Source organism: Panthera pardus, unplaced genomic scaffold (genome assembly GCF_024362965.1).
Source record: "Panthera pardus isolate Hobbes unplaced genomic scaffold, ASM2436296v1 HiC_scaffold_8, whole genome shotgun sequence".
In the NCBI taxonomy this organism is placed as follows: domain Eukaryota; kingdom Metazoa; phylum Chordata; class Mammalia; order Carnivora; family Felidae; genus Panthera; species Panthera pardus.
Window position 1 is genome coordinate 57,786,281 of NW_026527013.1, and position 24,626 is coordinate 57,810,906.

The 24,626-nt window shown below is 56.8% G+C and overlaps 2 protein-coding genes across 5 annotated transcripts; one reads left to right on the plus strand and one right to left on the minus strand.

The window, feature by feature from the left end:
• Positions 1-5,910: 5,910 nt before the first annotated feature.
• LOC109256054 (translation initiation factor IF-2-like) lies at positions 5,911-14,810 on the minus strand. Of its 2 annotated transcripts, none has more exons than XM_053896998.1 (3): positions 14,551-14,810; positions 13,899-14,189; positions 5,911-7,720 (listed from the first exon to the last, which is right to left on the minus strand). In XM_053896998.1, the coding sequence occupies exons 1-3, from the start codon at positions 14,756-14,758 to the stop codon at positions 7,638-7,640; spliced, it is 582 nt and encodes a 193-aa protein (XP_053752973.1). In that variant the 5' UTR covers positions 14,759-14,810; the 3' UTR covers positions 5,911-7,637. The 2 variants fall into 2 exon arrangements, with proteins under 2 accessions (XP_053752973.1, XP_053752972.1); XM_053896997.1 differs by lacking the exon at positions 5,911-7,720 and adding an exon at positions 12,011-13,021 and having other exon boundaries at positions 14,551-14,797.
• On the plus strand, positions 10,421-24,626 carry GATA2 (GATA binding protein 2). Of its 3 annotated transcripts, none has more exons than XM_053896994.1 (7): positions 10,422-11,032; positions 16,061-16,269; positions 16,960-17,236; positions 17,671-18,312; positions 20,055-20,200; positions 22,028-22,153; positions 22,654-24,626. In XM_053896994.1, exons 3-7 carry the CDS (start codon positions 17,008-17,010, stop codon positions 22,951-22,953), a joined length of 1,443 nt encoding a protein of 480 aa, XP_053752969.1. In that variant the 5' UTR covers positions 10,422-11,032; positions 16,061-16,269; positions 16,960-17,007; the 3' UTR covers positions 22,954-24,626. The 3 variants fall into 3 exon arrangements, with proteins under 3 accessions (XP_053752971.1, XP_053752969.1, XP_053752970.1); XM_053896995.1 differs by lacking the exon at positions 10,422-11,032 and adding an exon at positions 15,316-15,611; XM_053896996.1 differs by lacking the exon at positions 16,061-16,269 and having other exon boundaries at positions 10,421-11,032.

Below are 24,626 nucleotides of genomic sequence, written 5' to 3' on the forward strand. Positions count from 1 at the left end.
GCACAGAGCCCGACTCGGCGCTTGAACTCACAGGCCGTGAGATCATGACCTGAGCCCAAGTCTGACGTTCAACCGACTGAGCCAGCCAGGCACCACCCCCCCATTTTTTTTTTAACGTTTATTTATTTTTGAGACAGAGAGAGACAGAGCATGGGCAGGGGAGGGGCAGAGAGAGACGGAGACACAGAATCCGAAACAGGCTCCAGGCTCTGAGGTGTCAGCACAGATCCCGACACAGGGCTCAAATTCACAGGCTGTGAGATCATGACCTGAGCTGAAGTCAGACGCTTAATCGACTGACCCACCCAGGCGCCCCTCCCATCTTTATTTATTTTTTTTTAACAAAAAGCTCTTTTTTCATTTTTGTTTTTAGTCTTTATTTTTTTGTATGGGATATATATGGAAATACATGTGAGGAGGCATGAATGTATATATCTATCTCTAACTCAGTCTCTATCTGTGGAAGTTCAACAGAAATAGAAGTTTACACAGTAAAAAGGCTTCTCCAATCCCTATCCTTGGCCACCCACACCTTGGTCCTTTTGTAGGTGCCAGCAATTGTTAATGGTTTCTTTTGTTTTCCATCCAGACAAAGTCCATCAATATGTAAGCAAATATGTATATATGTTCTTTCCTTATCCCAGTTTTAATCAAATGGTAGCAGACCACACTCTTCTGCACTTTTATTTCTCTACTAAATCTATTTGGGGATCATTCAATATCCTTTTTACATTTTTTAAAGTTTATTGTTTTTATTTATTTTGAGAGACAGAGATAGAGAGCAAGCAGGGGAGGGGCAGAGAGAGAGGGAGACAGAGCCCCAAGCAGGCTCCATGCTGCCAGCACAGAGCCCGATGTGGGGCTCAGACTCACAAACCGTGAGATCATGACCTGAGCCGATGTGAAGACTTGAACACTTAACCGACTGTGCCACCCAGCTGCCCTTATCCTTTTAAAAAAATGTTTGTTTCAGACTTCAAGCTGTATTACAAAGCTGTCATCATCAAGACAGTATGGTACTGGCACAAGAACAGACATTCAGACCAATGGAACAGAATAGAGAACCCAGAAATGGACCCACAAACATAGGGCCAACTAATCTTTGACAAAGCAGGAAAGAATATTTAATGGAATGCAGTCTTTTCAGCAAGTGGTGCTGGGAAAACTGGATAGCAACGTGTGTGGAAAAATGAACTGGGACCACTTTCTTATACCATACACAACACTAAACTCAAAATGGATGAAAGACCTCAATGTAAGACAGGAAGCCATCAAAATCCTCGAGGAGAAAGCAGGCAAAAACCTCTTTGACCTTGGCCACAGCAACTTCTTACTCAACATGTCTCTGGAGGCAAGGGAAACCAAAGCAAAAATGAACTATTGGGACCTCATCAAAATAAAAAGCGTCTGCACAGAGAAGGAAACAATCAGCAAAACTAAAAGGCATCCAACGGAATGGGAGAAGATATTTGCAAACGACATATCAGATAAAGGGTTAGAATCCAAAATCTGTAAAGAACTTATCCAACTCAACACTCCAAAAACAAATAATCCAGTGAAGAAATGGGCAAAAGACAGGAATAGACACTTCTCCAAAGAAGACATCCAGATGGCCAACCGACACATGAAAAAATGCTCAACATCTCTCATCATCAGGGAAATACAAATCAAAATCACAATGAGATACCACCTCACACCTGTCAGAATGGCTAACATTAACAACTCAGGCAACAACAGATGTTGGCGAGGATGTGGAGAGGATCCCTTCTGCACTGCTGGTGGGAAAGCAAACTGGGGCAGCCACTCTGGAAAACAGTATGGAGGTTCCTCAAAAAACCAAAAATAGAACTACTCTACGACCCAGCAATGGCACTACTAGGTATTTATCCAAGGGATAGAGGTGTGCTGTTTCGAAGGGGCATGTGCACCCCAATGTTTATAGCAGCTCTATCAACAATAGCCAAAGTATGGAAAGAGCCCAAATGTCCATTGATGGATGAATGGATAAAGAAGATGTGGTATACAGATACAATGGAGTATTACTCGGCAATCAAAAAGAATGAAATCTTGCCCTTTGCAACTATGTGGATGGAACTAGAGGGTATTATGCTAAGTGAAATTAGTCAGAGAAAGACAAATACCCTATGACTTCACTCATATGAGAACTTTCAGATACAAAACAGACGAACACAAGGGAAGGGAAGCAAAAATAATATAAAAACAGGGAGGGGGACAAAACAGAAGAGACTCATAAAAATGGAGAACAAACTGAGGGTTATGGGAGGGGTTGTGGGGGGGGTGGGCTAAATGGGTAAGGGGCACTAAGGAATCTACTCCTGAGATCATTGTTGCACTATATGCTAATTAACTTGGATGTAAATTTACAAAATAAATTAAATAAAAGAATCATGACTAATCAGTAAAAATTAAAGGTATTACATAGGAAGAGAGCTCAGAAATATTTAAGTAATTGCTTCTGTCCTGAGATTAAAAACCACCAGAAGAAGATGGCTTCTTAGGTATAAGTAATGAGAGGACAGCAGAAAAGAGGGGGCATGTTTCCAGCTACATTCTCTTCATAAAGTTCCTAGCTGTCTCAATTGGGCATTCTGGTATGTTAGTGAAAATGCTCACATTAGGGTTCTGAAACTATCATTTTAACTAGTCAAGTACTATATAAAAACTATTTTGAGAGGCACCTGGGTGGCTCGGTTGGTTAGGCGTCAGATTTTGTCTCAGGTCAAGGTCTCGCAATTTGTGAGTTTGAGCCCTGTGTTGAGCTCTGCACTGGTGGTGTGCAACCTGCTTGGGATTCTCTCTCTCCCTCTCTCTCTCTGCCCCTTCCCCACTTGCACTCGGGCTCTCTCTCTCTCTCTCTCTCAAAATAAACAAATAAGCTTTAAAAAAATTAAAAAAGCTATTTTGAAAAAAATAAGTAAAATAAAAAATGTTTATTTATTTTTTGGCGGGGGGAGGGGCAGAGAGAGGGAGACAGAAGGATCCAAGCTGGCTCCACACTGTCAGCACAGAACCTGACGCTGGGCTCGAACTCATGAACCATGAGATCATGACTGGAGTCGAAGTCAGACAGTTCAAAGTCAGACACTTCCGACTGAGCCACCCAGGTGCCCCAGATCATTCAATATCCTTACATAAAAAGCTTCCCCTTTCTTTCTTCTTTTGTCCCTCCCTCCCTCCCTCCTTCCCTTCCTTCTTTCCTTCCCCCACTCCCTTTCCCCCCTCTCTCTCTCTTTCTCTTCTCTCTCTCTCTCTCTTCATGATAGCAGCATAACATTGCACTATTTGGTTGTATGACTATACTTTTAACCTCTCTTCTAGATAAACATCTTTCATTTGCAATCATTTGCCATAATGTACAAGGCTGCAGTGAATTTCCTTACAAATTCCACAAGTGTAAGAGCCTCTCTGTATCCTGTAAACGAAACTCTTGGTTCAAAGCATAAACGTGTTTGTAATCATGTCGCATTGCCCGTCCCACCCCAAGACTGCATCAGTTGGCACTCCCCTGCAGGAACATATCATGTAATCGAATGTTTGGGTGTGGCTAATACTGATTGATATAAAATGGCATCTCAAAGTATTTTAAGATGTGTGTTTAAACAGCATTATGTGGTATAATTTACACACCATAAAGTTTATTCGTTTTAAATGGACGTTTCATGAATTTTAGCAAATTTATGGAGTTGCAGGCATCACTACAATCCGACTTTAGAACATTTCTCTCTTCCCAAATCTTTCAATGTGTTTTACATCTTCGTTTCTCTGAGTGAGACTGAGTATGTTTCCATCCATCTAAGAACTGTGTCGAGTTCCTTTTCTGTGAACTTTCTTTTCATACCCCTGGCCTGATTTTTTCGGTTGTATTTTTGCCTTATTTATTCGTTGGCCCTCTTTATATATTATGCTCTCAAACTAGGGTTAAGTGTCACTCCTTCAAGCACCCTGTGCTTCTAATTCTTATCGGCTGGAATGAACAGAATCTATTAATGTGTCTGCATCTCCACCATCCTGTGAGTTGTCTGCCCACAGTGACAGTATTTGGTTTCTGCCCACAGTGAGTTGGGCAGTATCTGGTTTCATTCCAGGCCCCCACCTCTCGGCACAGGACCTGACCCAGAGTTGGTCTCTGCAAATAAGCTTGGATCCGGTATCTGTAAATATGTGTTCCTTGACCCTCAGGGTTCCTATCACAAGTTTTGATGATGTGTTAATCTGTGTGGTTACGTCTGAGGGCCAGGCACCATGGCGGTTTTATTCAATACCGTATACCCACGGTGCCAAACCGTGTGGCCAGATACATTATTTTCTTTAATTAACTTATTTTTTTAATGTTTATTTTTTGAGGGAGAGGGAGAGCAGGGGAGGGGCAGTGAGAGAGGGAGACAGGATCCCAAGCGGGCTCCTCACTGACACCAGAGAGGCCCGATGTGGGGCTCGAACTCATGAACTGTGAGATCAGGACCTGAGCCAAAGTTGGATGCATAATTGATTGAGCCACCCAGGCACCCCAACTCTTTTTTTTTTTTTTAAGTTTATATATTTATTTTGAGAGGGATAGAGACAGCATGAGCTGGGGAGGGGCAGAGAGGAGGAGAGAGAGACAATCTCAAGCAGGCTATCAGTGCAGAGCCCGATTTGGGGCTCGAACTCACGATTAGAGAGATCATGACCTGAGCCACAATCAAGAGTCGGCTGCTTATTCAAATGAGCCACCCAGGTGCCCCTACAACTCTTTAAATACATGCTCATGAGTAATTCTCATAATAACCCGGGAAGGAAGGTTGCGGAAGCAGGCCTGAGGCTCAGAGTAGGAAAGTGATTGCCTAAGGCCACCTGGCCAGAAAGGGTGTGAGTGTGTAGGTTGGGGGGAGTGGCCCGGGAGCTCCTCTTCTGGGAGGCAACTGGGGCACTTCTGACAGAACAGAGCACCAATTCTCCGAGTCCTTGGGCAAAGCCTCTCACAGGGTTTGTCACCGGCCCACCTGAGCAGGGCGAGGCTTGGCCTAGTGCCTGATTAGCCCCTTCTGGCCTGGAGACGGGCTGGCTGGATTCCCACCTGGAAGCCCAGTCGGGCTGTGGCCTTCTCTCCGTTCTCGATATTTCGCCATCCATGACTCATGCACGGCAATTAATCATCACCGCCTCATGACAACTCAGGTATAATTATCTTGTATCATGAGTGAAGTCTCAACCGGCAGCCCCGGCCTTCCCAGAAAGACCACGGTTCCCTGAGAATGCAGGGTGAAGGGTGAGAAGTGTTCTCTACCACCCCCCCCCTCCAGGCAAGGCAGGCCAACCTTGTGGAGGGGCCTCCATGGTGCTCTCTCCCTTAAATATCCGGGCCCCTCTGGACTTGCTGGCGGGAGCAGGCATCCTGGGACTGGGGTGAGCAAAACACAGGGGCAGCTAAGGGGGGGGGGAATGGTATAATAGTAAGGAGAAATGATAAAGATAGCAGGGCATGGTCTGGCTCACTTGCTCTGGCCTCTCCTTGTCCTCATTCACTCATTTCCTAAGTTGTGACTAACGCCAACCAGTTGTCAGAGGAGACCCCAGCCTCTGAGCTACTGCTGGGAAGCAAAACAGACTCCCTTTCCCCAGGGAGCCTAGCATTCCAAGGGAGCAGGGGAGCTGGCTGCAGGCACACCCTGAGAGGAGACTATTTTGCAATGTGCTAAGTCCTTACTGTAAAAGAAATGCCTAATGCCGACCAAGGAAAGTCGGAAGGCTCGGTTTTTGCTCTCTGAGGGGTGCCATCTGAGCAGAGGCAGAATACACTCTTGGTAAAAGGGGCAGCAGACACAAAGGCCTGAGAGTGGGAATGTTCTGGTTTGTTCAAAGAACAGAAGGTAGGCTGCTCCCGCTGGAGCAAGAAAGGGGGAAACCAGGTCTGAGTGGTCAGCAAAGGCTATTGCACAGTTTGGCTTTTATTCTAAATTCAGTGGATACAGTCTAAGAAGTGATTTCTTGTGGCCAACTAAGCTGCATGACCTTTGACAGTTTGCTGGGTCTGTAATTTCCTGCCATCCATCTCTCCTTTCAAGAAACACTTAAGGAGCATCTACCGTGCGTCAGCCCAGCCCTGGGGACACAGCAGTGACAAAACAAAGCCCCTGCTTCTGGGAGAGTCCACCTCCTGGAGGAAAGGACCCCTGCCACAGCTCTTCTGCTTGGTGACTCCAGTTCAGGCTGCCGGCTCCCGGAGACCCCAACTCGGGCCACCCGTGGCCGCCAGGTGGCGCTCTGCGCCTGCGCAAGGGCCGCAGCTCGAGGGTCGCCGGGCAGAGACCGGACCCCGGCGGGGGAGGGGCGGCCGGGCGGGGGGCGGGGCCCGCGCCGCAGGTTGTGTGACTTTGGGTTTGACCTGCCTGGAGATGAGCTAATCCCGCCGTATAATAGACTCCGGGGAGATAGGGAAAATGGCTGCGGCGCTATCTGCGTCGCCATGGGGACCATCGCGCGCGCGCGGGCGGGGCGCGAGCCTGGAAAAATACAGCCTTTGTCGGCGGCGCGTGTCACTCACTGCGCGGGGACCTCAGGCGGCGGGGCTCGGGTCTCTCTTTCCCTAGGTCCGGAGCGGGGAGCTCTGGGGCCTCCGGCAGGGCATGCCTGTTGAGGCTATTGGGACCCCTGGGTGTCCCCAAACTCCTCGAAGACCTTTCTCCCTTACACGCCCCCACACCCCGTTTTCTGTCACTAGCACATTCCACCCCTTTTGCTGTGGAGTCTGTCGCACCCGCACACACCATTCTCTCCCCTCTGGCTGTCTCTTTCCCACGCTGGAGAGGGGTCCCGGCCCGTGTGTCCTGAGCCTACCCAGGCAGGCGCAGGGACAGGCCCCAACGACCGCCCTTCCCCCGGCCCCTCCTACGGCACACCGGGCACACCCAGGCATATAGATGCACAACAACACAACCACCCTCACACAGATCCGTGCACCCCGAAGGCACACACTGGGGTGAACTCTGACCCGCGGCACACTCACTCCTGACAGTCACAGGAATGCACGGATGCGCATGCTTACAGGCACGTAGGAACCCAGAGCACTGAGTAGGGTCGGACACCTGCAGGCACACACCCGTGTCTGAATATACACATTCGCACGCGACCTAGTGGCAGATGACACCGCCTCCTGTGTGCACTCCTCAACGGCCTCCTCGAGGGCAGGTACGTTGTGGCACTCAATACGCTCATCCACCACACCTGTACACACGGATTTGCACACCCACTCCTTCACACACCTGCCTTCCCACCCTGAGTGACACTCGTGCCTACGCACTCACGTGCAATACCCCCTCCTCTGTGCACCCTCCAACAGCCTCAGCTGGGCCCCCCCCCCCAGGCATTCACAGCACACACGCCCACCACGCCCGTGAGCATGGGCTTGCACACCTGCGCTTTCTTGTAGCACACTTCTTTGACATGCCCGCATGCACACCAATACCCTTTCTTGTTCAGTGCCCATCCACTGGCACACGCGAATGTCCATGCAAACATGCCAGGCACATCCGGGGGCGCACGCGCGGGTGCCCCCGGCAGGCAGGCAAGCAGGCAGGCAGGCGGCGCGGGCACAGGGCGCCCGGCGTGCCCCCCGCGGACGGCTATCTGCCTGCCCATCAGCGCGCGGATCTGCGGTGGTAAATGATGCATTCGATGGCGGGCGCATTTGTTGTGCGCGCTCTGAAAGGGCTCCGATAATCTGGAAGGCAGAGATAAGGAACACCATTTATTCCGCGGCACTTTGGAAACAATTCCCAGCCCTGTACAACCCCATTCTCGGGCAGCCTCCGGGAGCCGGGCAGATAACGATTGGCTATTCATTATCTTCGCCGGGAACAAAGATTAGCCGGCCGAGATGAAAAATTACCCCGGACAGCGGCGCAGCCCCGCTCGGACCCCCCTGCCCGCCACCGCCGCCCGCGCCTCGGTGCCCCGCCCGGCCCGCGGGCTCTGCGCTCACGCCCTCCCGGCCCGCAGCCTGGCGCTCGGCCTCCCGCGCTCGCGTCCGCGCGGCGCTCGGCACTGCCGCTGTCCTCCAATCGGTCTGTCCGTCCCACCCAGCCCGTCTTCGGCCTCCCTACTTCTCCCTCGCTCTCTTTGGGGCCCTTCCCGCTCTCCCTCTTCTCCCCACTGCTCTGGGAACCTGCCTGGGTTCCCTTCTCCCTTCCCATACCTCTGTTTTTGTTGTGTTTTGCTCTCTCTCTCTCCTCTCTGTATCTCTCCTCCCTTGTTTCTCTGTTCATGGCTGTGTCTGGTTAGCGCGTTTGCTGCTTTTGTTCCCATCGCTCCGACTCTTTCTGCCACTTTTAAGTTGTTTGTTTTTGTCTGTTCCTGCGTGTCCCCATCCCACCCCTCCAGCCCCTACTGGCGTCTCTGTCCCTCTATGGCCGGTGCTTTTTAAAATCTGTCCTCGGGTCTCCCTATCCTCCTCTCCCTTCTCTGGGTCTTTCCATCCCTGGGCCTCCATGTCTCTCAATCCACACCCCCTACCCTCTTAAGACTGTATTCCTGACAGCAGACCAGAGGCCAGCCCAGCCCAGCAGAGAGATGGCAGGTGGGGTGGGGGTGTAAGACTGGAACCCCCCTCTGAAGAAACAAGACAGAACTAGAAAAGCCTCGGTAGACACTCAGGCGCTGCTGGGTTCACGGGGATTTGCTCTTGTGCCCCCGAACTGGCTCCCTCATGCCCCTCCCCAGTGAGGCTGGGGGCCTTGGGAGCGGGTGGTCCCAGCGAGGCCACCTCATTAGAGCAGTTATTCAGCATGGCGCTGGCGTCGGCAGATAAGCCTTATCAGCTCATCTCCCCCTCCCACAGACAGACAGAGAGTGCCCTGGCAAATGGCACCCCAGAGCTCCACTGGCCGTCTGCCCTGCTGGTTAGGGATGGTGGGTGATCTGGGAAGACACACAGTATATGTGTCACCCAGAGACACACGCCTCCCCAGACGACAGACCCAGGGTAGTACTGGGTAGAGAAGTACATACACATAGTTCCAAGATACATTCATACACACAGATGTCCACACCCTAGATAAACAGACACAAACACCCACCCCAACACGTATCAGTTCATACGTGGAGCTGTAGACAGATATGCAGACACACTTGGATACACTGTCCACGCTCCTATCATCCGTCCAAAGATACAACGTTACACGCCCAATACCCAGTGCTGTTAAAGACGGACAGAACATACACACACGCACACACGCTCCGATTCATAGACACAGGATACCCAGACACACACTGCTACCGACCCACATAGGGACACACACCAATTTATAAATAAACACTTGGAAATACCCACTTCCCATCATATGATTCACGAACACAATGATCTCACAGATACACAGCCACAGGGACACACATCCAGTTCCACAGACACACTCTCCCACAGGCACTTTTGGGGTCATGCTCTGAAACAGCCACACATGATGAAGCACAAACTCTCAGGGACCCACAGAACACAGACTCTCGATATAAAACTCCCAGGGACCCACAAGAAGAAATGGGCGTGCTAATATACTCAGTTTTGTAGACTTCCCACGTGCTCACAGATGCACACAGACACACAGGGGCCCTCAGGATAGATCTTCTCCCGAGCGCACACAGCACATACACGTGCAACACAGTCACTATCAGCTTCAAAGAAAGACCCACAGATAGCAGATGGCCACAGAGATGGGGGGGCTGGACACTTCTCTCGGGCACACACTAGTTTTCCCAGGACCAGGGACTTCCCAGTCCTTCCAAAGCAAAGCACTTTCTCTCTGGGCCAAAGATCCCCAGGCCACTTTCACTCCCCAGGGCAGCTGGAATGGGACGGGGCAGGGGGGGTGGGGAGCGGAGGACCCCCACTGTGGAGTTGAATTTTGATGTAGGGACTTTGGAAGTTCAAGGGCCAGATTCCCCTAGCATTCTTGGGGTGAAGATTCCCACACCCCAGCTCCTCTGCCCAGCCTTCTGAGGACAAGCCCTCTACTCCCTCTCTTTCCTGAGAGGGTTCCTTGGGGATGGGCCAGGGGGCCGCCTCAAACTCCACTCCTGAAATGCTCTGGTCTCCTTGGGAGTTTGGGAATTGGGGCGAGGGTATAGGTGGCTTGGAAGGGAAAGGCCATGTGTCTACATTTAGCCAAAATCAGCCTGGAAGTGAGGGAGGTGTGTGTGTGTGTGTGTGTGTGTGTGTGTGTGTGCACGCGTGTGTGCCAGATTGTCAAGCTACATTTGGGTGTATGCCCGCGTGCATGTCAGTGTGACCCAGATCTCCTGGCTGAGAATTTTCACGTAGCCACAACTGTGTGTGCTAACGCGTGTGCACAGAAGTGTGCATGTGTGAGCACTACTGGAAGCGAATTGGAGAAGGAGGAGCAGGCGGCTGTGTACGTGTGTGTGTGAGCGCTTGTGGCCACGGCTCATGAGGGTCCCCGGGGAGAGTCTCGAAAAAGAGACGTCCCGGGCTTTCTGAGTTTACACCCCTGAGAGAATAGGTGCTCATTCCGGCGCCCCTGCGAGGGCGGGAGTAGTCTGGAGTATGGGCGAGTAAGGTATTGCGCCTTGAGTGCCTTCCGGCCCTCGGCCTGCCGCCCGGCGGCTGGACCAGGGAAACGGGGCGCAGAGCTCTGGGCACCCTCCTGCCCCCCTGCGGCGCTCCCGCCCCCTCAAAGTGCTGTCGAAATAAAAAGCAGCGGCCGCTGCGGCCGGGGGAGGGGAGGGAGAGGCAGCGGGAGCGAGAGGGAGGTAACGAGGCCAGCGCCGCCCGGGCTCGCCGCTCAAGTCTCTATCTCCAGGCTGCCTTCGCCCCCACCCCAGCCGGCCCCCGTCGGCCACCAGGCGAACAAAAGCGGCCCGCCGCGCACCATGCGGCCACTCGGCGCGCCACCCGGGCCCTGCTGGTGAACGCCGACAGCTCGCACCGGGGTCCTGTGGGCCCACCTAGCCACGCACCGCGCTGTGCGCCCCGCTCCGCTCCGGCCCCGTCCACCCGGGGGCGCCGCCCGCCGCACCTCGCTGGGTAAGTACCCCCACCTCCGCCTGGCCCCAGGGCCCTTCTAGTCCCCAGGTTTGAACCACCCGGCCCCCCAAACGCAGTCCCCCTAGCCCGTGGCCCCTGACTTGTGGCCTTCAGGGTTCGCCCTGGTCGTACCAGCGGCTCGAACCCCAGGTCATAGGGGCATGATGCTGAGGGAGTATTTGCGGAGTCGAGGACAGTAGGCCCGCGTCGGGCCTCTTGTTTTCCCATTTCTCGGATGCAGCCACACATAGGCCGCGAGCCCGGGTTATTCCCGATACCTCGCAAAGCGCCCCACCTCCCGGCCCCCGAGCTGGGGTCTTTGTCTCGGCCGCCCCCACCTCCGGGCCAAGGCGGCGGAGGCGCCCAAGCCCGGCCGCCGAGCCGCGGCTGCACCTGCCGGCTGGTCCCGTGCGCCGGCTTTGCGCGGCTTAACCCGGCTCGCTCCTGCGTGCGCCCCCGCGCGCTGCGCCCCGCGGCCCTTTATCCTGTGTGGCTGGGGTGCGGGTGGGGGAGAGCGCCGGGTCTGGAAGTCTCCCCCCTGCCCCAAGCCGGAGCCGGAATCTGTTTAGTGGGATTTCAATAAGAATGGGGCCGCCGCGGGCTCCGAGATCTGCCGCCGGGAGGCGTAGACGACGGCGGTCTGGGTCTGTCTGGACGCCGGGCATTCAGAATCCTTCGGCGGCGGCCAGGCTTGAACTCCAGGTTGCCCCAACCGCAAGGGGAAAGATCCGGCGTTCAGGGCCCCCGGGAGTGGCGGCCGCTCCTTTCCCGGAAAACACGGAAGGAAATTCGTTGTTTTGGAAAAAGCTACGTCTCCCGGGGATCGGGAACATCTGGCGGTGAGCTCCGGGTCTACACAGGCACCTAGAGCTGGGATTCGTTTATGAGTGGGCAGGATTTGAGAAGCAGGTAGGGCCGTTGCGGCTACCCAGGCGTCTGGAGAGAGTTTCCCAGCCGGGTCGACAAATTGCAAACAAATTGCGTCTAACGAAACGGATTTACCAGTTGTCATGCTGCCGGGCCGCAGGACCGCCAGGCTGTCTGAGTAAACCGTGCCTGTGCTTGAAGGAAGGAGAAACGCTGACCGATTGTCTGCAGGTCTCAGCAGGGCCTATGGGGGAGGCTGTACGGCTTGGAGGTGGGTGGTTAGAACCTGGTAAGGAGATACATGATCTCGCAGGCACCTCAGCCCAGGGCGCTGAGACTTCTCAGCCCGGGTTTTACGATTTGAAACGGCCCTAAAGACGTAAAGGGTGGGAAAGCCATCATGGAGGCCAGAGGAGAAGAAGCCTTCACATTTGGGGAGCTGAAAATGAACCCCAGCGAGCAGAAGGGGCTGTTGGAGTCCTGGTCCCTCCATTGCAGAACCCCTGGGTGGGGGGGATGGCTGCAGGCCTGAGCAGATTTGAGGCCTTACCCTATGGGAACTTCTGAACCCCTCTGGCTAAAGCAGGCCCCCTCTTCCTCCTCAGTACCCCTCAAGGCACATCCCCAGTGTGGGGCTCGAAGGTCGCTGGGTTGCCAATTAAATATCCCTATGGAAGACAGTCCTTAAGCAAACTGATTTCTTTGAATCTCCCCTCCACCGCTGGCCAATTAGATGCCCATAGGAAAAGGCGAGAAGAATTAGGTTACAAAGAGAGGGCAAACTTATGGTCCCAGAGGGGCCACCTTGGATGAGGGAAGTTTAAACAAAGGGCACGGAGGGGAGGGGAAGACCGGGCAGGGGCAGCTGAGAGCCGAGGCCGGTGGGTGAGGCCCACTAGAACCTGGCCTCAGATCCCTGAGCCTCCAGCTCCCCAGAGAAAGCATCTTGAGCCGTTAGGACCCATGCTTTCTCGGGGAATCTCAGGCTACTTGAAAAAGGCTGTTGGAACATTCAGTTTCTCTGCTGCCCATCGCCAGTCCTTCCTGAAGTCTTGTTCTCATGTAAGGAAAGTGACAGCTTGTCAGTGCGATCAAAACGCAGCACCCGCATTAGCAACAACCCTTGGAAACCAACAGAAACATGGAAAAGGGGTCACGTCCCTCTGAAGGTGTTCTGGACACCCTGAAGCCCCAGGCTATAAACCGAAATAAATCTGTTTCCTCATGTGTGAGGGTGCCCCCCCACAATCCAAGCTGATTGGGGGGGGGGCTGCCCTGAGCCTCCCCGGACGTTTGTTTGGGTACAAGTGATAGGATGGTCTTTGCTGCCTACTGGGCAAGATGCCTGACTAGTGGCCCTTGGTCTGTCTGGCATACACACACACTCATGATGGGGGAGGTGTGTTTTACTGACCAGCTGGGCCTTCTCCTGCCTGGCGCCCCTCTTCTCTCTCCCAGGCGGGTTCGTTCCTGCGGGAGAACGCAGTAGTCCCGCGTCCAACGCAGGAGCTCCAACCATAGTGGAGGCCTCCGCCAAGCCGGCTGCCTGCCTGCCTGCCTTTTGGAGGAAGGCACCCTCGGGGCCTCAAGAGACCTGGCAGGGCTCCCTCCCCCCCGCCCTTTTTTTTCCTCCCCTCTAGGCCGGGATTGCGGGAAGGGAGACTCGTACGGATCTCCCGAGGCCCCTGCTCAAGCATTGCTTAACTGCCCTGCTAAGCTCCTCTGCGCGGCGATTTTCTGAGCCGCCGAGCGGGGTAATTAAATCCCCGCCAGCGCTCGCTTCTGCGCCAGGCCAGCGGGCAGCTCAGGGCTGCCGTTCAGGCTGGGGGCCCGGCCAGGCTGGTCACCTCCACTTCTGCGGTGGCCCAAGACGCTGCCCCAGAGGGGCTTCAGGTTGCCTCGGAGGGGCTTTTAGCCGAGTTCGTAATGATTAAACTGCAGACCCACCCCGAACGGGGGTAATTTGAACCACGCCTTTGGGGAAAATAAAGCGAATTACCTGCTTTCCCGAGCGCCCAGAGTAGCCACCTCCCTGCGAGCCGAGGCGCGGATCGCAGACCCACGGAAATCTTCCGCTCGGCTCCGGCGTTCGCGGCCCCGGGTCTGGCAAGCGGCTGGCTGCCTCCTGAGCTGGGTCCCGGGGTTCGAGCTGGCCGGGCAGTCTTGCCTGACACCAGGGATTGTCCCCGGGGCGGCGGTGTCTTTGATAAGCTCCTGCTAGGTTCCAGGGACGCAAAACAGTCTCGAGGCTCCGACGATTGCATTTTACGCGTTGATGAAGAATCATAAACTAAAGGCAGGGAGGAGAGACAGACGAACAGAGAGGCAGCGAGTCCCGGCCAGACCGCGCGCGTTTCGGGTAGCGCGAACCGGAAGGCACTGAGGCCAATCACCTGCCCGGCCTGGCCGCAGAGGCCCGGCGCCCGCGGCCTCGCGCTCCCACTCCCGGCCCCGGCGCGCTTTACCCAGCTGGCGCTGGCCTCCTCTTATGCGGAGCGGAGTTCCGAGTAGACCAGGCGGACTCCGCGCGCCCCGGAGTGGAGCGGAGCGGGAGGCGCAGCGGGCCGCCAGGGCAGGCGGGTCCCCAAGCGCCCAAGACGCGCTGGTTCCCAGCCAAATGGGGCTCTGCGCTTCCAGCCCCGCGTCTTTACCTGCCGCCAGGGCCTCGGACAGATCAACGGACAGCCGGACGCAAAGGCAGGAGGAGGCCCCTAGCCTGTGCCTGCGCCCCCCGGCGCTGCCCAGAGCTGGTCTGGGAGAGGGTGACGGGCGCTCCCGCGGAGCTGGGCCTGGCCGGGAGCCCCCCGAGCCGAGGGGACCAAGGGCTTTCCTCCCTCCTCGGATTATTAAAAAGTTCATTTCCTGGCGAATCGGGTGACGTCAGGGCCCCGGCGTCGCGGTGGCGGGGCCGCCCGGCCGGAGAAGCCGCCTCCAGTTACCCAATTACCGACTGTCAATCCCGCCGCCCCTCCCCCCACCCTCCCGGGGGTGGCCCGGACCCCCGCCCTCTCCCCTGTCCCGGACCCACCTGGGATCCCTCTGGGCTCCCACTACGAGAGCCGTAGACCCAGCTAAGGGAGAGGGGCTGGAGGACGACGATTATTCCCCCCTTACCCCCGCACCTGTCTCAGTCTCCCCAAAGTTCTTTGTTTCCGACCCTCCCCCCCCCCCCCCCCCAGTCGGCCATAGGCTCCCTTCGAGCCTCGGTCTCCTATGTCTGTACAATGGGAGAAAGCAAGGAGATTTGTGCACGGGAGCCCACTCCACCCACAGAGCTGGATCTGTGCATTGGAGGTGTGTGGAGAGCAGTTCCAGGTGACTTAGGGGACAGAGCCCTCAGTCTATCGCCTCCCTCTCCCCAGGGGCCGCCTTAGGGACCCCCAGGAGGGAGAAATGCCTTCTCCTGCCCGGAGGCGTCTCCTTCGAGCCGGCGCCGGCGCCAGTCCGGGTCTCCATGGCCTCGCCCCAGGCAGTTCGGCCCGTTGGTCTGCGAAGGCCACGCCCGGGAAGGGGACGCCCCCTCCCCCTCTCTGGAGCCGCCAGCCAGGCCACCTCCACCCGGTCAAGCACAGTCCTAAACGGCCTCTTGTCCGAGGCCCAGGTGCCCACTCGAGCCCCGTAGTTCCTGCCCTTCACCGCTCCTGCTGTCTCGAAGCTGTCCTCCCAACCCCCTGCTCAGCCATAGCCCGAGTCGGGGGAGGGAACAGCCTGGGTAGGTAGTTGGGACTCCAACTGGCCACGTTCAGTGGTAAAGGAGGTGGGATCTGAGGGAGTGGAAGAGCGGGGGTCCTGGGGAGAGGACACCCAGACGCCCAGAGGGTGCGGGACCCAGGCTGCCGGGGAGGGGGTCCCCAGTTGGTTAGTAACTGGGAAGAGGGTCTTGGGGTTAGGCGGATCCAGGAGCGTCCGCAAGAGGGGGCGCAGCAGTCGGCCGGTGGGGTGAGGGTCCCGGCGGGGGGCACTGGCAGCAGGGGCCGCCGGGAGGGCGCTGGGAGGGGGCCCGCCGGCGGAGGGGGGCAGGCCTGCGGGTCAGTCCGGGAGTCCGGCGGTCCGGGAGTTGCGGGCGCAGCCAATGGGGGGCGGAGGCTGGGCGGCGCGCGGCGCTGATTGGCTGGCGCAGGCTTCTTAGGCGTGCACGGCCCCCGCTTCATGTCTGTGCAGGAGTCGCGAGCTGGCGCCAGGGCGGCCGGAGGATGCCGAGGGGCCGGAGCCGGGCGGGCCTGAGGCCGAGGCGCGCGCTGTCCCCCGCTCCTACTCCGTGAGCCCAGCCGCCTGAAGCGCGGTTCCTGAGCCCGCCACTCCCGGGGCTCCCGCCGGTGCTGAACCTCCGTCCCCGAGGCCGTGGCCCCCCTCCCTGCGGCGTTGCGTGTGTAAGTTTGGGGTGCGAGAGTGGCGGGGGGCCTGGGGCGCGCCAAGCTCTGAGAGGTCCTTTCGGTGGGTCAAGGCCGGGGCCAGGCTTCGGGTGACTGCTTTGGTGTGCCTTGGTGAGAGGTCTTGATTGTGCCTCCTGGGAGTGAGCTGGGGCGGGGGTGGGGGGAGGCTGGCGCCCAGCCGCTGGGGCTTAGTGTGTGTGTGTGTCTTTTTTGGGGGGGGGGTCGTCAACCTGGTATGTGTATCCGGCGCCAAGTGCAGGTATGTGCGTGTCGCTAAGATCATGTGCCCAGTGGGTGCCCAGGCGCCTGTCTTCAACTTTCAGTCTGTGTTTATGCGTTTGTGTCCCGGGAAGGAGGGCGGGGGGGGGGGGGGGTCAGTGTGAGTGTCCGATTTAAAGTGAGACTCTGTTTGTGTTTGTTGGGGTCACTGGTGTCGGGGCTTGTGCCCGTGTGTGAGCCGGTGTGCACGGATGTGTGGCTCTTGGACTGGGGGTCACCATGTGAATGTGAGCGGCTGACCGATCTCCTCCGCCTTCCTTTCGTTTTGAGCTTTGAGCTTTCCTCCCACCCGGGACTGTGCCTCGGCCGGGCTCTGCTGGGGCGCAGCGGCGTGCGGGACTCCGCGTGGCGGGACTTTGGGGGTGTCAGGCCGTGGCGGCGCCCCTCACGCCCCCTTCCGTCGCGCAGGGACGCCGCCACCGCCTCGGCCCAGATCCCGAGCCTCCACTACAGGCCATGGAGGTGGCGCCGGAGCAGCCGCGCTGGATGGCGCACCCCGCCGTGCTGAACGCGCAGCACCCTGACTCGCACCATCCGGGCCTGGCGCACAACTACATGGAGCCCGCGCAGTTGCTGCCTCCCGACGAGGTGGACGTCTTCTTCAACCACCTGGACTCGCAGGGCAACCCCTATTACGCCAACCCAGCCCACGCGCGGGCGCGCGTCTCCTACAGCCCCGCGCACGGTGAGCCCAAGGCCAGTGGGTGACTGGGAGCCCAGGAGCCGTGCGCCGCGCGCCGGGCGCGGGAGGGGAGGAGGGCCCGGCGGCCTGCTTCCCGGATGTGAGCTCCGCAGGAATCGAGGCAGCTGAAAAATTGGGGCGGGAAAGGTGGGGGCAGCAGCCTCTTGAGGAGGGTCTGGGCACCGCAGGGTGTTTGCCCAATTCCCAGCTGGCCTGTGCGGGTTCCCTCGAGACCCTGGTCTGGTGGGGTTCCTCGGGTGCCACTTGTCCTTCAGCTCCGGACTGACATTCTTGATTATTACCGGTTGAGGTATTATGTTTCTGGTTTTCTTTGGGAAGAATGTTACTGCTAGCTGTTTTGTGAGTTGTGGTCCCGTGTATCTGTCATGGCGCGACTCGGCCTCTGCGCACCCTGACCCCTCTCCCTCCTCCCGCAGCCCGCCTGACCGGAGGCCAGATGTGCCGCCCACACTTGTTGCACAGCCCGGGGTTGCCCTGGCTCGATGGGGGTAAAGCAGCCCTCTCCGCGGCTGCAGCGCACCACCACAATCCCTGGACCGTGAGCCCTTTCTCCAAGACGCCGCTGCACCCTTCAGCTGCTGGAGGCCCCGGAGGCCCCCTCTCCGTGTACCCAGGGGCAGGGGGTGGGAGCGGGGGAGGCAGCGGGAGCTCTGTGGCCTCCCTCACTCCCACTGCAGCCCACTCTGGCTCCCACCTCTTTGGCTTCCCACCCACTCCGCCCAAGGAAGTGTCCCCTGACCCCAGCACCACCGGGGCTGCCTCCCCAGCCTCCTCTTCCGCAGGGGGTAATGCAGCCCGGGGGGAGGACAAGGATGGGGTCAAGTACCAGGTGTCACTGACCGACAGCATGAAGATGGAAAGCGGCAGTCCCCTGCGCCCAGGCCTGGCTGCCATGGGCACCCAGCCTGCCACACACCACCCCATCCCCACCTACCCCTCCTATGTGCCCGCCGCTGCTCACGACTACAGCAGCGGACTCTTCCACCCCGGAGGCTTCCTGGGTGGCCCTGCCTCCAGCTTCACCCCTAAGCAGCGCAGCAAGGCACGCTCCTGTTCAGGTAAAGACAGGTGCCAGGGAGCCAGTGGGAGTGGGGTTGATCTGTGCTTTTGTGTGTGGGGGTCGGGGGCTATGATATGGGAGGCGGGGCAGTGCCAGTCTTCCAGATCTGGGAATGGGTGAAGTCTCTCTCTAATAGACCCTAACAGACGTTTGAGAACCCAGAATGGGGGAGAGGGAGCCCTAAAACTTTTGCCCTTTCCTTAACTGTCCAGGGTCGCCCCCAAAGTTCATTTCCCTTCCCCCTCCTCACCCTTCCTTCCAAGGTTGGCCACTGCCAGACTGAACCCAGACCGGGGATTCCCCCTTCCCTTCCCTGAATCTTAAGTGAAAATTTGAGCAGCCTCTTGACTTGTGTGAGGGAATGCAGTAGCAAGCGACAGCAACGAGGCTGTGTGTGCGTGTTTTTGTGCATGTGCGTGCTGTGGGTGCTGTGGGTACGCTCCAGACCCTTAAGGAATCTGGTTCTCCAAGTCAGGCAGTCCAAATCTTGGGATTTCGATGTTTCCCAATCTCCTTGGGAGATTTCCCCCAAAGCAGCATTCCCGGGAGTCGTTCCTGCTCCCTGCCCGCTGGCGCATCCTTCACTCTCCCTCCCCGAAGGCTGGAGTGAGGCGACGAAGCTGTAGGTAGCTTTGCCCCTTTGCCGGAGGAGACGGCTGGGGCCACACTGGTTCCGTCCGAGAACCTGGCTGGAGAGCAGAAACCGGAGCTAGCACGGGCTTTCGCTGTCAATGCCTCCCTTCCAATCCCTTTAAGCTAATGAAGAAGAAGATTTTTAAAACTTTTACTCCTGAGTCCAGGAACCTTTCCTTGCCCAGCTATATCGACAATTTAGTTTAAACTAAATGGGGAAAAATTTTTCCCGGGCAACACGATGTAAGGCATCCAGCTACCCTGCCTGATTGCCCCCACCGTCGCAGGCACCCACCTCAGCCCCACCCCAGGGCCCCTGTTCTCAGGCCAGCTACCTTGCCTTAAATTAGCCCTTTCTCCCAAGTTTGTTTTACGTTGTATTTGAATTCCAGATGGCCTTTTAAAACAACAACAAAAACCAAAAACACCACCACCGACAGAAGACCAAGGTCACTTAGTCTGCTTAACTTCAAAACGAAAGGGCTTGGGATGTGTTTTATTTTAAAGAGCAACACCTTGTATCCGAGTCCGGGACTGAATTCTAGGGCCTCAGCGGAAGAGAGGGCAGCTGGGGAGAAAGAAGGAAATTCCCTTGCTCCGAGAACAGAAAGAGGGTAGGAGCTGAGGGCAGAGGACGCGGGGCAGAGAATCAATCGGAAGGTGGCGGACGAAGTTGGGGAAAGGGACAGACCGAAGAGGCAGAACTAGAAAGCAAGGCAGAGTCCTCCCAGGCCCGGCCGGGTCGAGCTGGGCCACTCCTGCCACCGCCCTGCCGTCGGCGAAGTTTGCTGTAAATACCCTTTCATTGTCGCGCCCAGAATCCCTGGGGCCCTGGCCCCACTCCTCCCTCCAGCCCCGTTTCCCTTCCTTCAAGCCAGGGTTTTGAAGAGGGAGACTTGGCCTTAAAGCTACTTTCAGAACTCATCTCCTTCGGCGGGGAAGCCTCCTCTGGGTCCCTCTTCCTGCCCAGGGTTGGAGCTAAAAGTCACCCCCTGAAGCATCCGGGCCGAGGCAGACGGCTGCCTGATTGGCGCTGGCCCACCCCTGCGTCTCTCCCCTCGACATTATCCGTTAAGCGGGCCGGCGTCTCTCCCTGTCCCCCTTCAGAAGGCCGGGAATGCGTCAACTGTGGGGCCACAGCCACCCCTCTCTGGCGGCGGGACGGCACTGGGCACTACCTGTGCAACGCCTGCGGGCTCTACCACAAGATGAATGGGCAGAACCGGCCACTCATCAAGCCTAAGCGGAGACTGGTAGGCACGGGGCAGCAGGTGGCTGGGGAGGGGGCCGGTGGGCAGCACCCTGACGCTGACCTGGACTGGAGCCGGCAACTTATTTAAAAAATAAGAGTAACACCACCAAACCCTTCAAATGCAGCTGCGTTGCCTCTTGAAATCCTCTTACCATTTAAATCGCTTGGGGTCACCCTTCTTTTAGGCCAGATTTTTTTTCAGGCCAGATTTCCCCCTCTGCAGCCCACCAGGTACCCTCCCCCCACTGAGCTCAGGGATCCCCAAAGTTGAGTGTCCAAGGGCCCAACTCCTGTCCCCTGGCCTCTGTTTAGCTCTCTTTAAAAATAGGGCCATGAAGTAATTTTCCTTGTAGCCCAGAACACAGTCTCCTCACGCTTATTTAAATAAAACACACACACCAACCACCAAAAAAACCTGCCCTTTATTATTTTTCCATGGAGTCACCTATACTGTGTATTTTCATTTGAGTGATTTAAAAAAATGCCCTTTCGGATCTCCTGCCGGAGTTTCCTATCCGGACATCTGCAGCCTGAAGATAAGGAAACTTCGCGTATCTGTTTCCGGACTCCGCGAGTTTTAGAGCCTCTCCTCGGCTCAGTCCTGCCTCTCGCTGGGCTGTTTTGAAATTTCTAATACCCTCCGCTCTGCAAATAATGCGTAAAAAGCTAAGAATAATAAATATATTTTTTTCAGGGCGAAGTGATTTATGAGGCTTAAATCGCTGGCCGCTTTGGGGGCCCCCTTTTTTTTCCCCACCCTGAGCACGGGCGGGGTGAGGGCCCCGGGTGGGGGTAGGGGTGGAGGATACGGTGTTGGCCCCTGAGTCAGAATTCCAGCTTCAGGCTGCTTACTCACCCTCACCCTCCCCGCCTCTGAGGCAGCAGACCAGCAGGTCCCTCCGCTGTTGCTGTCGAGGAGGTTGGAGCTCCGGCCTAGGGCCCTCCTGGCCTCTGCTGGTCTCATTCCCCCAACCCCAGCCCTGCTGCCTGCGGTTCACTGGGGAGTGTTGCGGGGGACAGACACATTCTGTCACTGTGGGGCTGGGCCGGTGGGCCCACAAGAGGAGATCTGCTTTCTTGGGTGAAGACTCTCTTACTTTCTCTCACTTTTCCCTTTTCCAGAAACCAGGCACTTATTCCCAGACATCTCTGGCCTGCATTCCCTGAGGGGCTGCGGGGCAGTGAGCACTCTGGTTTGGGGTACAGGGTGTGGGACAGACCAGCATTGCGGTGATGGAAATGTTCTGGATCTGCACTGCCCACTATGGTTGGGGCGGTGGATTCCTTGAAATGTGGCTGTGCAAAGGAAGGAACGAAGTTCTAATTTTATTAAATCGTAGTTCAGTTGAATTTAAACAGCCCCACCTGGCTAGTGGCGATCATATTGGACGGTGCCGCTCTAGACTCCCTAAACATTTGACGTCCCTGCCCTGGCCTCAGGCGAGGTCACACCCAGGACTGTGGGTCGTGGAGAGTCGTGCGGACATGTGAGCCAGGCTTCTAAACCAAAGAGCCCTTCTCAGGACCTCAGTTTCCCCTTTTATAGAGTTAGTTTAAGGGTTGGGGGCGGTGGCTGATTTTTCTCTTCAGCTCTTGCGCCCCTGTTGATTCTGAGATCAGGCTTCTGAGAGTTCTTTATTCTGAGTTCTGCGATGGCTTAGGTCTCAAATTCTAAAATTCCATGGCTTCTGAGATGCTTGGATTCCCCTGTGAGATTTCCCGCTCCTGGGCTAAGTTGGCAGGGACGGGGGGTTGGGGTGAGGGTCGGGGAGGGAGGTCGAGGAGGGGCGTGGGAGCCCAGCCTGCTGACGCCACCCTCCCCTCCCAGTCGGCCGCCAGGAGAGCCGGCACCTGTTGTGCAAATTGTCAGACGACAACCACCACCTTATGGCGCCGAAACGCCAACGGGGACCCTGTCTGCAACGCCTGTGGCCTCTACTACAAGCTGCACAATGTGAGTCCGCCCCTCCCTGGCCCGCCCCGCCCCTCCCCGGGGACCGCGGCTCTTTGTGCTGCCAGGCGCGGGGCCCCAGCCACAATCTCCAGCGTGGCTTGGCTTGGGAGGCGGCTGTTCCCCTGGCGGGCAAGCCCCAAGTGCCAGAAGGGCTTCCCATAAGAGGGGGCAAGCTGGCTGCAAGTGTGGCCTCCACAGCAGCGGTCTGGGGAAGTGGTGTCTTTTTAAAACAAAAGGTGGGTGTGGAGTTCGGTTGTGTCGATGGGGGGCAGTGCTGGCACTTAGTGGGCTCAACGGCCTGGCCTGCGGGTCCCACACAGTGAAAGAGACCTTTCTTGAAAGGGCGGCAGGCTGATGGGAAGACCCTGGCGGGGCCGAGGGCGTTTGCAAGTGGGGTCCCGAGCCCAGACCCGCCTTTGGCGCCATGTGGAAGCTGGGGGGTGGGGTCTTGTTCTGGGAAGGGAACTAGACCCCCCTGACAGTTTTGTGGTTGCCCCCAGGTGAACAGGCCGCTGACCATGAAGAAGGAAGGGATCCAGACTAGGAACCGGAAGATGTCCACCAAGTCCAAGAAGAACAAGAAAGGTGCAGAGTGCTTCGAGGAGCTGTCCAAGTGCATGCAGGAGAAGGCCTCCCCCTTCAGCGCCGCCGCCCTGGCTGGACACATGGCGCCCGTGGGCCACCTCCCACCCTTCAGCCACTCGGGACACATCTTGCCCACCCCAACGCCCATCCACCCCTCCTCCAGTCTCTCCTTTGGCCACCCCCACCCATCCAGCATGGTGACCGCCATGGGCTAGGGACGGCCCCCCACAAATGGACGGACGGATGCCGAGGAGGGTGGCCCGCGGTGCGAGGCTGGGTGCCCCTAGGCGGGGGGGGGGGGGGGGGGGGGGGCAAACCCTTAGCTGCCTGCCCTTCCCTGAAGACTGATGGCACTCCCGCCAGCCCAGTCGGAGCCCCAAGCTGCCTCTCCTGTGGGTGCTCCACTCGGCCGTCAGAGGTCACGGTGAAGATCCTCACCCAGGCTGGGGGGCGGTCTTGGCCCGGCTTCCTGCCCAGGTGGGGTTTCCATCACGGACGATTGTTTGGAGAACAGAACGGACAACTTTTTGAAGAGAAAAGGAGGGAGGCAGGGGACAAATGAAGAAGACCATTTTGGGGAGGAGAAGGGAGTAGGCAAAAGTAATTTATTTTGCTCTTGTTTTTAACAAGGACTGGGAGACTTGGAGGTCCGAGCAGCCCTAGGTTCTCTGGGTCTTTTGCGTCAAGTACCGCTTGGCCCACCTGCTTGCTAGGGCTCTGGGGGCAGGTGTGTGGGGCCCTCGGCCCGCATCTTCCCCTCTGGCTTCCCTCTCTGAAACAGCTGGTGCTCAGGTTGGGCTGAGCCAGTATAGCCGGACCACCACCGGCCCGGGGAGGCTGAGCGGTGTGTGCCCTGGCAGCCCGGCCCTGGAGGGCAGAGACAATCATGGGCGGTCCTGCGCAGATTCCCAGGCCAGGGCTGGGTCACAGGAAGGAAACAACATTTTCTTGAGAGGGGAAATGTCTCCCAGATTGCTCCCCTGGCTCTGAGGCCGAAGCTGGTGTGACCCGTGTCCCCTTAACGAGCCTGAGCCACAGCCTGACTCCTCTGCCAGGTGGACCCCTGTACATAACATCCTTTTTCTGCTCACCCCTCGACCCCCTTCCCTCCCACTCTGAGACAAAAGAAAAAAAAAAATATATATATATATATACAAAAGACTGCATAAGCTTAACTCGCTGAGGAGTTAGTTGTTTTATTTTTAAACTCATTTTGGGTCCAGTCAATTGTACGTTGCCACGGAAGCCCTTGCTGTGGAAAGGAATAAAACCTACAAACCAAGGCTGTAGCTTCGCAATTATTTTTGGAAAAGTTCTTGGATCCCACAGCCCTCAAACGGGGAGCCGGGGGCCTGGGGAGGGGCTTTGGCTGCTCTTGGCCTCCAGGGGCTGGTCTGGCAGGTGGCAGAGGCAGGAGTTGGGGGGTGGGTCCAGGGAGAGGCCACGACCCTGCCGGGGTCCCTGGAGACGCCTGGGTTGTGCTCTGCTTTGCTGTGGCTGTCTGGATCCTTCCCAAGGTACAGCTGTACATAACCGTGTCCGAGCTTAGATTCTGTATGCGGAGGTGGTGGGGTGCGGCGGCCGGCGAGGGCCGGCCCAGGACCAGGATTGTGCTGATGTAGTCGACCAAGTGCAATATGGGTAGGCGATCGCTGCGGGGGCACCACAGCCAGAAGTAACTTATTTTGTACTAGTATCCGCATAAGAAAAAGAATCCGCAGTATTTTCTGTTTTTATGTTTTATTTGGCTTGTTTTATTTTGGATTAGTGAACTAAGTTATTGTTAATTATGTACAACATTTATATATTGTCTGTAAAAAAATTGTATGCTATCCTCTTATTCCTTTGAAGTGAATACTGTTAAGAATAATAAAATACTTTTTGTGAA